The sequence below is a fragment of the Limulus polyphemus genome, unplaced genomic scaffold (genome assembly GCF_000517525.1).
Source record: "Limulus polyphemus unplaced genomic scaffold, Limulus_polyphemus-2.1.2 Scaffold2900, whole genome shotgun sequence".
Lineage (NCBI taxonomy): Eukaryota > Metazoa > Arthropoda > Merostomata > Xiphosura > Limulidae > Limulus > Limulus polyphemus.
The window spans coordinates 67,766-83,060 of NW_013668510.1; the positions used below are offsets into that span (position 1 = coordinate 67,766).

General features: G+C 31.7%; 1 protein-coding gene across 1 annotated transcript in view; it reads left to right on the forward strand.

Annotated features, from left to right (window-relative positions):
* Positions 1-6,489, forward strand: part of LOC106468167 (peptidylglycine alpha-hydroxylating monooxygenase-like) — a 21,560-nt gene extending 15,071 nt beyond the window's left edge. Inside the window, exons 7-11 of the mRNA XM_013928578.2 lie at positions 172-252; positions 432-511; positions 1,057-1,107; positions 2,434-2,483; positions 5,453-6,489. Coding sequence (XP_013784032.1) covers positions 172-252; positions 432-511; positions 1,057-1,107; positions 2,434-2,483; positions 5,453-5,636 — 446 coding nt within the window. The 3' untranslated portion in view covers positions 5,637-6,489. The remainder of the gene's footprint in view (positions 1-171; positions 253-431; positions 512-1,056; positions 1,108-2,433; positions 2,484-5,452) is intronic.
* The last annotated feature ends 8,806 nt before the right edge of the window (positions 6,490-15,295 follow it).

A 15,295-nucleotide genomic window follows, 5' to 3' on the forward strand; every position in this document is an offset into this window, starting at 1 on the left:
AAGTTTCGAATGGGTGTATTTTTTATAGAGATTCTTGTAATATCACGATCTTAGACTAGGAGTAAAGTAATTTTTAATAAAGTAAAATAAATCTCTAACGATTAAAAATTAGACAGTATCAACCATCCTGTACAAGTTAAATGTGTAAACGTACTAATTGTCTATTTACAGAACACATGGAAACAGCGTGTACCATCCAAGAGCCTGTCGTTCTTCACCCTTTCGCATTTCGAACCCACACTCACCAGCTTGGTAAGTAATGTTAAAACGGGTTTAATTTTATTATATCATTCATGGAAACTCGTGCTATTTTTTAATATGTTAGTACGTTTTCTAGTACTCGTATCGTTCTTGGTCAAATGCAAAAACAGAAATTTTATGAAATGTGTTGTGTAAATCAGTTTAACTTCCAACATTTTGTAATTCTACAGGAAAAGCTGTAGCTGGATACGTGATGAGGAAGAACGGGATGTGGGAGCGTATCGGAAAACACGACCCTCTGCAACCACAGGCAAGTTCTACAGTTTTGATTGTTTCGTAAAGTGTTTCTTTGAACTGCACGACAATTAATAATATTACCGATGAAAGTAAATCGTACAAATATTAGGAGTTCACGTTACTTGGAAATTCAGGTAGCTAAGCCTAGCTGAACAAATAGTGAAAATACAACATAGAAGTGTAAAAATATTAGAAGTCATAAAATATACATTTTTAATACATCAACGCTAGGAAATGAGAGTCTTTATAATCTAAAAACTAGTATCTCAATTCTTAAATAACAACATAGCCTACAGCAAAAGTTCGAAAAAAATCAGGTTGTATATATATTCTACAATTACTGTTTTGATCCTTAGAAGAACATGACTTACACCAACTGTTTAGAATATCAGACTCTACGTGGTCTAACATTGCTATTTTGGGTTCTAGACTCCAAAATTTCGGGATATGCCACATTTGTTTATTTATAATAAATATCTTAATTTTAAACTGTTGTTTTTTGCGTCTTCGGTTAAATTGGATACACTTCTAAGTAATAATGGAATTTCTGTCTTGTAGATGTTCTACCCGGTCAATAAAAAGATTTCTATCTTCCAAGGAGATGTTGTGGTAAGTTAGCATGATAATAGTATAAAGTTTTCTTGTATATAATGTTTAAAACACACAACTTTTACTCTATAAATATAAGTACATCTCTGTACAGAAGTATTGAGGCGATATTACATTTTAAAATAATTATTTAATCCATGACGTTACAATTAAATAACTTTAAAACATAGTGAATTTATTTTAAATAAAATTTTTTCTTCGGTATAACTAGTTTTTCCACGGTATAGGCCTAACGAATCTAGTTGAAAGTATTATTGCTTATAAGGTTCTTATGAAGGGATTATGATTATGGTGAATTGTTTAAATATCTAAATTAAATATATGTTTATTTTAGATAAATTGTTCGGAGTATTTATGCAGTCGTATGTAAGTAAACACGAACCTATACATTTTAAAACACCTTAAGTTATTTCTAATTAAGCTGAATAAATAAAGAAACTGTTTATTTAACTGACCAGCTCACAATGAATGCAGGACAGAAACGGTTGTAGTGTTATAAGCTGTATTTTTTAATGATGTAATTTAAGTATTAGCGTTTAACAATAGCTTTTTTCTTCGTCAAAAGATTCATACAATATGTGTACGCTAAAAGCCAAACGTAGAAGTAGTTAAATACGATCGAATACTGAACAGTAAATATAGTTAGTTTCGTAAGCTGAATAACTGAGCTGTTATGTTCCACTGCTCTTCGATTGTTGAATTATCAACTGAATTCATTATTATCAAATTTCTATTTATCCGGCCTAATCCTCACCGTCCGATCGGAAAGCATAGCTGAGTTTACGTAGACTTTTTCTTCCGGGTTTTTATTTACAAAATCGAGGAATATGTTAAAGCGACAAAAAATTAAGAAAAAAAACGAAAAAAGTTTGTCAAGCCGAGTATGTAGTGGAAGTACTTATCTTTGTTCATTACGTGCAAAATCGTGAACATTTTCCAAATGTATCGATATCTTCTTTGTTTTTCGGCGAAAACACCCAAAATTTAAAGCGACACCTGGTTTGATGAATTTTAAGGTACAGTGCATTTAAGGAAGCAATCGGAGAGGCAGAATACAACAACTGGGTAATTACTGTAGCTAAGTTTTGAACAGATGTATATGTAGTATGGATATTTAAAATAATATATTGTTGATAAATAGCTTCTAATTCCGCGATATATGTCTAAATATGGACTTCATATTTGATCAATTGGAGGAGCTCATGAGATCAAATATTCACATTCTAAAAAATAATAATTTTTCGAAAACATTTTGATTTCACATGAGAAGTAAAAGGAAAAAAAATATCATAACTAATCTGTAATTTTACGTTTATTTTTAACAAGGCTGCTCGATGTACGATGAAAAACTTCAGAGACGTCACAACTCGAGTTGGGTAAGACAGTTATTTTATTTTGTTGTTGTAAGTAAATTCCACGTTATAAAGTAACTCAAGCACGAGGAGGTATAGTGATCCACAAGTTACGGGAAATAATAATTCAAATGACACACACACGAATAAATTAAAACTGTTATTTCGCGATATTTTGGGCATTTTATTAGGTAGTATATACAGTTATAGAGAAGTAGGCCTAACTTTAAAAAAATAAAAAGATACGCACCTTGACGAATTTTAAAGATGCCAAATGTTCTAAGTTTGACGTAATTCTCTCTCTCTCTATATATATATGTGTGTGTGTTATATATAATCTTCTTGTACTTATGGCAATACTACTAAGGTTATCTGCTGCTGTCCTTACTGGTACTACGACTAGAGAGAAGGCAGTCAATCAGCATCACCCTACCACCAATTATCCATGCTAGGGGATTGATTGTTGCTTTTATAACGTACCACAGGTTAAAGTGCGGGGAATATTTTATGGCATCGGACGTGTTTCAACCTGGCTCTCCAGCTCAGAAACCCAGAGCTCTACCTGAAGCGTAAGCCGCTTCCCCATCACAAACCATTACAGTTGTTTCCTTCGTTATTAATAACTAGGACATTTACTTTTCAGCGTTTATTTTTAGCTATATTTCAGTTTTATCTAGGTATCCTAAAATCGTTTTTTTTTTTTTCGGGCTTCCGCTTTTTATTTACTGTGATATTGTTTCGGCGTTTTTCACAAAATTCTTCTCTGCACAGGATCTACGTTAATTAATGTTGCTACATATATATTACACGACTTATAATACGTATTACTTGACTTGCTAAATGTATATTACACGACTTATAATACGTATTACTTGACTTGCTAAATGTATATTACTTGACTTGCTGTATATATATTACATGACTTAGAATATACATAAGAATAACTTCCATGTTAATCTAACATTTCTTAACGCCCCCCAGTGGAACAGCGGTATGTCTGCGGAATTACAACGCTAGAAACAGGGTTTCGATACCCATGGTGGGTAGAGCACAGATAGCCCATTATGTAGCTTTGTGCTTGCCTTCAGACAAACAAACCTTTCCTAACCCTAACTAGTTGGGATGCATTTAGACTACCCTGAACGAATCAAGGTATAAGTCAAGAAGGAGGGACATCACATATTTAACTGCACTAGGAAAGGGCTGAAGTTAATGTGATCTGAGTAGCCGTTTTTAGTGCTTTTCCGGCGTTTATTGGATATACGCCAATTTATTTTTTGTATCGGGGGGTATTTGTCATGATATAAAAGACTGTTTGGTTTAAATGTTAATGATTAATTTATATTTGTGAGTGAATACATTATTATTTTTAAGTTTTGTTATAATAAGAGTTAAAAGCAGACGATTTTAGAAGGATTTGTTAATAACTAATTGGTGTCGAGAATACAGAAAATGGCCAGACGACTATGTAATAAAGATATAAATAGCTGAGACGAGCGGGAAGCGGCAGACAGATGAAAGCAAAGAGAGTGTAGTTGGTGCGAAGTAACGTAAAAGTGATAGGCCTAACGACTGACATAGGCCTAACGTTTAATATGTTAGATTGAAACTAAAAGTATAAAAAAAGATAATTTTATTCCGTCAAAGCGTGGATCTAAAGTAATTGAATCAGCCTGGGTACACTTTGACAAAAGGAACAGAGGATATTCAGAAGAAAAAAAAAAAGAAGACCAAACGAATTACGGTAGCTTGCGCCACAACTGAAGTGTAAGTGAATCACACACAATACTAGTACGATAGTAATATAGAGAAGATATTTTGACTTGTCAACTGAAATTCTAAAGTAATAGAATAGGCCTAAATGGACTTTTGACAACAAGAAGAGAACTAGATATAAATAGTGTTTATGATATGTCTGTTATCTTTATAGTGTAAAGACTTTGTTGTGCATACGTTTACCTTGTTCCGAATATATATATTATTTGAAAACAAGTAAAGTGTGTGCTGTTTATTCATCGTTGAATTTATCGCTAACAAGTCACAGACTCCTACTGTAGAAGAATCCTAAGCCCAAGAACCACATAGTATATATTTATACTATTAAGCAATATAAATAAAAGCCATTTATTTCGAAAATTGGCAAAAAGAATAACTTATACATAATAATATAATATTATATTTTTTTAAATCTGACTGTTTCATCAGCCTTTATCGGTTAAAACCGAAAATCAGATGATCTATTAATAAAATAAAAGCAGTAATCGTGATTATAGAAAAAATTTAGATGAGATATATTTAGGAATTTTACATTGAAACTTTCGATTGGTAGTTTTTTAACTGTTTCTGTATATGTGTTTATTTATTATACCGTTTTTAAACCATGTTATTATTTAAGACCAAAACACTTTCAGGAATGATAGCCATAAAAAATTAAGTTTTAATGAAGCCTAGATTTCTGGTTCGCCAGTTCTCTGAATAATGAGCAGGTTTATTGAAGAAAATGGCCCTTAGTGGTGTAGTGGTAAATCAACGAACTTACAATGCTAATATCTGGGTTCGATTTCCCGCACTGGACACAGCAGATAGCCCAATGTGACTTTGCTCTAAAAACAAACAAGAAAATAATAGTTAATGGTTTGTGATGTTAAAATAAATACATTATTAGAATGTTAATTAAGCATTACCTTAATTCTGGTGTGTTGTGACAAAAATATTATTGATAAAAAATTATACTTCGTCAACTCAGGTCCAGTTCACACCTTAACAGTTGTTATTATAGATAGCGTCTTAACACAACTAAATCTGTCGTATCCCAGCCGACCTGAAGAGCCATAGTGTTGGATGAAAGACCTCGTAGGCGTGGATACAGCAGATATTGTGTGGCTGACATGTTATTATACACTTTTCTTTACTCTCTCTTAGAAGTTCTTATTAACAATAAACCTGATAATATAGATTTAATCTTGATAAATACAATAAATTATTTAACCTAGGCTTACAGGGAATGACGAAATGTGTAACTTCTACATCATGTACTACGTGGATGGTGACCGCATACTCACAAATAAATACTGTTTTACTGCTGGACCACCAGGATACCGCTGGCGATACGATCCCTCTATTGGCGATGTTCCACCCGACGTGGACGCTGATGCAAGCTCGCTTGATGACTTATAACTTCATACTTTCACGTGTAACACTGATTAGTTATCGGTTAATCATTAGTAATCTATATCCGTAACTACTTAAAAATATTGTTTAATTATATTCTATATTAAACCTTAGGTTCGTTTGATTTATATAAGTCACAGAGAATAAATGTTTTAAAAACGTTCGAACAACAATATCACTAGTTCCGTTTCGAAATTAGACGTTTTGATTTACATGAAATTAAAAAAATATCTGACAAGCATTCTTTCAAGTCGTAATAGATGAACTAGGAGGTGAGTGATAAAAAATATTCACAGGTAGAAGTAATTTAATTATATTTGTTAGGCCTAATGTAATTACATTTGTTAGGTCTAGTTAGCCTCTTTGCTTCGCCAGTTTTAAGTCGTCTTATACCATGTTGTAAGATATCAGACTATATGATCGTTTTAAAGAGTTTTTCCTTTTATCATAAATAAATATTTAGATCTCAGTTTCGTCAAATAATTTATTAATGGTCAAAAATAAAAGGCTTTGTTATTTGGTTGTGCAGTACATTATTTGATGGTAAAATAAGAATTTACAAATATATAATTTTCACATTCCATTTTGGTGAAGTGAATTGCAATGATTATTACTGTATTAATATAATATATATATATATATAAATATATTAGTGTAATAGTTTAATTTATAGGTAGCATTACCTGCTTTTACTGTTTCTTATTAGTTTAGATGTACTTTGATATAGGTAGTTTAAAGTGTTGTAACACATATTAGATTTTAAGGCTTCCCAATCACCCTGCATTATATAATATTGTGTGTGTGAAGGTTCACATTTTCTGTAGATTTCTTGGAAATGAATAAAACGAATTTATCAAAAGATCAGTGTGAATTCTATTGCACATACATAATCATAATATTATGTTAAAGCAGAATAATTAAACCATACGTCCGTTTTGTTTCAAGAACATTTGCCAATACTTGATTTGGTATACCGTGTGAAAAGTAAAGGTGAATTGAATGAAAATCTGTTTATTTTTGGATCATAAAGTAAAAAGAAATGATTAGTGATATGTGTACCACTAACTCATTTTGTACATGAAAGTAAAGAATTATTCAAAATCGCTATTATAAAGATGAATTGGCCTAAAACGTTTTAAAACTGAAACTGAAAGTAAATGAATCCCAGTGACAAATAGACGTTTTTGGAAATAATAGTACTTATAATAATTATTTTCTTATGTCTCATGGTGCTGTTAAGGCTTTAATAAACAACAACAAAAATAAAGTTTGTTAGTTTTAAGCACAAAGCTACATAATGGACTATCTGTGTTGTGCGTGTCCACCAAAGGTATTGACACCCAAATTTTAGCGTTATAATCTCTCGGATTTACCGGGGAACAGAACATAAAGGAGGAACTTTACGAATACAAATTCAGTTTTATATTATCTCCCAGTGATGATGTTGGCGAGTAAACCTAGCTTCAGCTGGAAAAAAAAGTCAGAGATTATGAAAAAAATGCAGTATTACAACTGGAGTTATGTAATGTCCATTCATGATTGGGTCAATTGCCTTTAAGTTGGTTCCATAATTAGGTTTTGATATTTTTAAGGATCTCATTAGCACTTTTGTTATGGGAAAATGGGCCAAACGCAGCCTAGAGGTTAGTATGACCGAATTGCAAGTCCGAGGATTTCAATTCGCGTCCCTTGCTGAAATACGCGCTACATAATTAGGAGCGGTGGGTGTGCTATAAAAGTTAAATATCACTTAATTATTATTAATAAGTTTTCGTAATTACAAATAAAAAATCAGTTAATTTTTGTCCTATAATAAACCTAAGATTCGTTTGATTTATAGAAGTTACAGAAACTAAATACTTAGAAAAAGTTCGAGCTACAATATTACAAGTTCTGTTTCAAAATTAGACGTTTTTGATTGATATAAAATTTATTTATTTTGTACTTTAAAGTTGAATAATTAATAGTTACCATTAATGCCAACAGATAGAAGTGAATACGAAGGAACATACATTTTCAAGGCGTCATCAGAAGCAGTATCAGTTATACTTGTTATCTAACGAGCATTATTTCAAGTCGTAATGGACGAACTAGGAGGTGTGTGATAAACACTTTTCACAGGTACAAGTGATTTTAATTATATTTATTAGGTTTAGTGTAATAATATTTGTAATATCTAGTAGAATTTTAATTTTTAGGTCTAATGTAATTATATATTTGTTAGGCCTAATGTAATTATATTTGTTAGGCCTAATGTAATTTTTTGTTGTTAGAACTAGGGTAATTATGTTTGTTAGGCCTAGTGTAAATTTAGATTTTAGGCCTAGTAATAATAATATTTGTTTGGCTTAGTGTAATAATATTTGTTTGGCTTAGTGTAATAATATTTGTTAGGCCTAGCGTAATTAACTTTGTTAAGCCTAATGTAATTTTATTTGTTAGAGCTAGTGTAATTATGTTTGTTAGGCCTAGTGTAATTTTAGATTTTAGTTGTTAGGCCTATTGTAATAATATTTGTTAGGCCCAGCGTAATTATATTTGTTACATCTATTGATCTAGTGGGCTTCATTGCTTCACTAGCTTTAGGTTGTTTTAACTTTTATATCATATCGAAAAATACCTGGCTATGTGATGATTTTTAAATTTTTACTTTTATGCAAACAAATATTTAGAGTGCGTTATAACCAAATAACTTATTAATGGTAAAAAATAACAAAACTAATAATTTTGATTAAACATCGTTAATATGGTTGAGCACTATATTGTTTGACGATAAAAGAATTTACAAATATATCGTTTCTACAGTACACTTTTCGTGAAATGAATTAAAGAATTACTTACTGTACCAAGAAAATGTTTATGAGTATATTAGTGTAATGGTTTGATTTTTAGGTGACATCACCAGCTTTTATTTATTTTCTATTAGCGTAAATTTACTTTAATAAATGTAGTTTAAATGTCGTAACACATATTATTATATTTTATGGCTTCCTAATCACTCTGCATTATAAAATACTAACCTTGCCCAACTCGTCAAAAAATGACGGATTGGAATTTTGTACAAACCTTCCGCAGAACATATTTTTCTAATAACGTCATACTACCTAAAAATTATAGTTTAAACGCCGTAAGAAGATGAAGCACCCAAAACCAATAGGCTTAAGGTTTATGATATAAATTCTATCAAAAAGTTTAAACCTAAAAATTAATTTCAAGTACCATCATTAGTTAAGACTAATGGCAATACGTCTAGAAGAAAGAAAAAAAAGTTTTATACAAAAAAGTAATAACAAAACGGAAAAATTTCACGAAAACCTAATTAAAACATACGGATTATGGTCACTAACCTCTAACTTAGATGTTTTTAAAATTGGCTAAGAACTTCGAAATGTCTAATCAAGCTAAGTATATGCCTTAACTAAAAACGTAAAACGATCTTAAAAAGTGGAATTCAAATCAGCTCTCGAGAACGTTCGAAATGTTGTTATCATACTTAAGAAAACAATATCAGATCATAGTTTTGTTGCTAAACGACACAGACGAACGGAAAGTTACCAAAAGACAACTGGCTTTTATATATATAAACGTATGTGTGAAGGTGCAACTCTATAGATTTCTTTGAAATGAAAAAAAACGAATTTATAAAAACAAAAAATCAATTGGATTCTACTCCAAATACATGATCATAATTTTCAGTTAAAGTGGAATAACTAAACCAAAAGCTCTTTTTTTGTTTAAAAAAAACATTTGCCAATACTTGATTTAACATACCACCTTAAAAATGAAAAGAAGAGAGAGATGAAAGAAAACTTGTTTAGTTTTGGATCAGAAAGTGAAGACAGATGATGAGTTGTCATTGTACAACTAACTCATTTTGTACAGAAAAGTAAGTAAATATTGAATATCGCTATTACAGAGATTTCTCGTATATAAACAATGGCACTTCTAGTGTTTCTATTAAAACTTAGTGCAATGAACGATCTAACTGGTCGACTCAGTAAACAATCTAATATAGTCTCCCTACTCTCTAGCACGTGTTTTAAACAGTTTCAAGAAACTCCACACATTGAGCTACGCGCTCATCTCTGATTTCGAAACCTTTTAGCTACCAAAAAATGGTAAATTAAATATATATATATACAGATTAGCATAATGTCTCTTTCCTGGATTGTGAAGTCCCACATTCCTATTACACAAATAAAACACTGGTATATTGAACGTAAACTTTCATAATCAACAATAAAGCAACTCTTGAAAACTAACTACATTAATATTAATAAATATAGACATTACAATAATTTAGTTATGTGACACAAAGTAGAATACAAATTTTAATCAACAAATATTTCTTATTTACTCATTTGTTGTTCCTAAATCGTTTTGGTGATTTTTTTACTGTGGCTTATGTTACGATGGTGGGAGGACTTCTTGTCCTTTATAAACACTTGTGTCTTGTCACTCGGGAGTATTCTATGGGTAAATTGTCGGAGGAATCCACTGGTGGTTCTGTCCCTAGTAATAATGGTGGGAGGACTTCTTGTCCTTTATAAACACTTGTGTCTTGTCACTCGGGAGTATTCTATGGGTAAATTGTCGGAGGAATCCACTGGTGGTTCTGTCCATAGTAATAATGGTGGGAGGACTTCTTGTCTTTTATAAACACTTGTGTCTTGTCACTCGGGAGTACTCTATGGGTAAATTGTCGGGGGAATCCACTGATGGTTCTGTCCCTAGTAATAATGGTGGGAGGACTTCTTGTCTTTTATAAACACTTGTGTCTTGTCACTCGGGAGTATTCTATGGGTAAATTGTCGGGGGAATCCACTGGTGGTTCTGTCCATAGTAATACTATGAAGATGGTCTCGACAAGAATTGCAGACTCTTCAGCAGGTTGGTTTACCTCGAGAAATGCCTTCTATGAAGCTAACCATTTGGCCATTTTAATGTTGAAGTGCTTCCATAAACGAGCACAGTGGAAAACTTTTGGTTTGGACTACCTTTTTTTCTTCTTCTGAATTCTGCTTTGCTGCACTTTATAGTGAAATTCTTCATTGCGTTTCTGTCCTAGTTGTCACTGTAAGTCGAACTCTTGGTGGTATAATTGTATAGTGCACAGACTATGTAACTGTTTATAGATAGTTTAACCTCACGTCCATGTCTTTATATGAAGTATGTTCCCAATGTGCGTTCTTCCCCAATATCAGTTATTCACACAGCATGCTGTGTACAAAAGCTCCCCATCTCTGGAGGCGATTTCCCACCTTTCGTTACCAGATCAACCCTACAACTAATCTCAATCAACATGTTACAAGGCTTCTTATTAACGAATCTGTTAACTTGTAAACAGGTTTAAGTAATTTACTTTTGCCTCAGTTGAGTCTAATGGAGTACTCTTATCTTCAGGATAACGTTTTCTTGGTTTATTATGAGTAGTTGATTCACCAACAGCCTCGGATGTAATGTCCATTTTCTACACAAATACCAGTCTTTTTCCTGTCATTCTTTGGGGGCAATTTATGTTTGTTAAAATCTTTTGTTTGCAATTTATGGCAATACGCTTTTTTAAGTTGTAATTCAAATATTTTCTGACCTGTGATTTACAAGTGTTCAAGTTTATATAAACATTAAACCTAAAGGATGAAATAAAGCAATTTACCATCGTTGCTTGAACTGGACGTTGAATTATTTTTCCTTAATAATATGATATAGCTCATCAACGAAACAACACCAGACCGAATAAAATAAATAAATAAAAGTTTTTTATTTTTCATTTACCTCACAACCTCCTTTTCGTTATAAGACATGAAAAATGTGAAATGGTAATATGTAATTACTTTAATTTTATTCTCAAGTGGATTTATCGCACTCTGTTTGGTTTGGTTGTTATTGAGTACAAAGCTACACAATGGGCTATTTATGCATTGCCCACCACGTGTCTCGATACCCAGTTTTTAGCATCGTAACCTCACAGACTGCTGAACCACTGGAGGGCATATTATCACATATGGCTATGTTATAATACTCAATCATAAAGAAAACAGTCACATCTATTTATCAGCTTCTATTAACATTTGTTTTGTCTTAAATCAAATTGTTGAAACTCCAGAAAAATTAACATTTTATACTTCATATGTAAAATTTAACATATGGTATTTCTGAAATAGTTCTGTCACTACTTTTCATTTAAAATTAACCAGAAAATGATCGTATTTCTTGTCATGAGGCTAACTATTTCATATGTACACAAAAGAACTAATGTTTTCTGTTTATGTTTCCTAAGTTTTTATTTGTAGTTTGTAATACTCAGTCTTGTTACTAAACAACTTATTAGAACAGAAAACAACACAAACTTCCTACAAATAGCTGTTTATTTAAACCATACAACATATTTTAACGCTTGTTCCTGTATGGTTCATCCAAACAGAAACAACAAAAACCCAACCGTGTGGGTCTCTCTTTGTAGCTTAAGCTTCATATTATTTATTAAATAGCGTTATCGTTTTTACAAAACTAAATATAACTCTGTACACACAGAGCTGGACTTTAACGGTGTTTAGACATCAAGCTACGAATAAGTCAACATGTACTTAGTGTCAATATCTTAAGTATTTATTCATAACTGTTGAATACATAGATATGATAAAATACTTAATTTATTTACAAACCAACTACTTTTTATGACATAACATATGAGATATTCTTCGTTAGGGTCCATTAAACAGGAGGTTAGCTGAATATAACGCTAAAGACTATAGAGTATGGGTCTATCAACTTCGACTGAGTTTCTCAAGAAGAAGAGTGGATAAACAAAATCTACATATAACATAAAAACGATCTTTAAGAACAAAGCACAGTTGTAATACAAATAAATAAATGATACGTTTGTTGAACTTGGGCAAACGTACTTGAGAACAATCTGTGCTAGCTGTCCATAATTTAGAAGTGATAGACTAAAGAAAAGTCAGCTAGTCAACACCGCACGAAACATGATCACCCTGGGAGCATTATAATATGATGGTCAAACTCACTTTCCGTTGATAAAGAGTAGTTCAAGAGTTGGACTGAATCTGCGACTGCAAGTCGAATGTCCTAATCATCTGGCCATGTCAGCCCTCGGTGAAATAAGATAAAGACAAAATCTTAAGGTCTCACAAAAAATCTCTGTATCTGAAATGATACTTACCTTAAGAGATCCAGCTCTTTAAACTATTCTGCAATAAGAACAACAATACTGTTTAATAGGGGAAAAGTCTGGCTTTAAAATAACCAAAGTAGAATAATACAGAAGAAACCAGGCTGCCCACGTGTGACTTTAATCTACTCACTGGATTGCAGTGGTGAGGCCATTACTTGATTCACCGACATAAAAGCTGTCTATTTCAAGACATCACAAGTGAAGTCACAGCTGCATTTCCTACAAGAAAACACGGGTAATGGCTAATTGGTGTATTTGGTTCCGTGTGCATTGAAAGTAAGGATAAGTTAAATAAAATAAAGTTGAGATCGCTTATTAGTGAACAACACCAAATTTTTATAAATACAAGTTTCGATACTTACGTGTGCACTTTTCAGTCCAATATTGAACAGAAGAAGAAGAAACGTTAAAAGTTCTGTCCACATACATTTGGTGTTGTTCTTTACTAGGTGATCTAAACTTTATTTTATAATACTTTACACGGCATTGTGTATTTACCTACGATATTTTAAGTTGTTTACTTGAACGAATTTCTACGTCCAAACTGAACACAGAGAAAACAGAAATGTAAAAACAGTTTATTTAGCGGGTAGCAAACGTATGGTTCCATCCTTTGCCAAAATAATAATAATAATGAACACATTTTATATCAATGAAGCTTTGGGAGTTAATAAAAGCTCTCTCGGTATGTTCGTTTCTGATAAACCTTACAATTATTTAGAGAAGATACACCTTTAGAAAACGTTTATCAGTGTATAAACTTGACAGCTAATATAAGATATTATTAAAAAAAACGATTATCTTTCCATAACGTTTTCCCATAACTAATAATTAGTATAAAAAAAACTAAATTGCTATATCTTATTATGTGCACCAGGTTTTTTAAACATTTATTTTACGGTTAAAAAAGTAATATTAAAATCGTAGTTTGTTTTTCATTTCCACTGTAATATAGTTTTTGACATTTTATGAAAGATATTTAAAACCACCAGGTGGCGCTTTATGACATGTGAGGGAATGTTGTAAACAGAAGTTAACGAAAAATAAGGTATACCAAGAACAAGGCTTTAATTTGTTTCATTTTTTGCATGTTTTTTGATTTAATTTTTATACTGACTTACTGGGATATTTTGGTGTTTCATCCTCAACCATTCAAATGAAGACATAGAATAGAGAAAAAATTTATTATTTTGCGTCATTAAAATAATAATTACAAATTAATGAATTGAGCCTGAAAGTGAAAGTAAAGCCGCGAAGCCCATGGTTTATAAATTAACAAAAAATTTAAAAATGACAAAATGGTGGCTGGGAAGGAGATTGGACTTAAACTCCTTTTAACTATGATAAATCGAGCCATTAGTAATAGTATTGAACTCTGGAAAGGTGAGTACTACGTAATTTGAGACAAGAACGTGGGAATCGGTAGGAAAGTGAGCAAGTAATAAAATATCTGCTCATTAACGAGTAGTCAGTCAGTGTCATTGAACGTCAGTATCTTTTAATTTATATTAAAAAAAGAAACAAATAAACTGTTTGAGATTTATAAACTTCTTCAAATAAAGTGTGAAGCATTAATTTTGCCACATTAAATCAATGAGGTAAACAAATAGTTAAGTTACTAATTAGTCCGGATCATAGAGTTATACTTACACTGAGGTTAAATTGAACTAAAGGCGTTACCTAAGTACTTCGAGTCTCCATTATTTATTAAACACCTAGTCCTAACAGTTTTGATACTAAGAAGTGGGATAATTATTTAATTGTATAGTTTCTTGGGGTTGAACGTGAGGTGACAAAGGCCACAAGATACTAAGCACAGAGTTGCAAGATACATGTTTACTGTCTGGTGTACTTTTTTATACTAGCCTTACAACAAAGACTTGTTATTCACCATAGCACTAGCAGTATCATTTGTGGCTCTCTTAAAATGTTTTGTTTAACTTGTGCTGTTTACAGATAAAATAATTACTTTGTCCTGGTGTTATATGTTTAGCGTAACTCTAACAAACATATACCTACCTTAAATAGTCAGTTTAGCATAAGTTCATTGAATCTGTATGGAAAAGGTATGTCCATACTTTTATGGTGATGGCAAGTTACCTTATAATAATAATGATATTTAACTAGATTACACGATTTAATTTTGTGCTAGTTGGAATAGAGAAAGTAAATAACATTTAGCACAGCATGACATCTCAGTATAAGAAATACTAAATTAAACATTCTCTCATTGTGAGAACTTGCTGCTATCATAAAAGTGAATGTCATACATTCTAATAAATTATAATAAATGCAAGATAATGCGTGTGGGTTATCATAATTTGAATTATAAGTATAATTTGGATGGGAATGACCTTAGCAGTATAATGAAGGAATGGGATTTTGGTGTAATAGGCGATCAGTCTAAAACCATCCAAGCAGTGTGCTGTTGCTAGTGGTAGGGCAAATAGGATTTTAGGTTGTATCTACA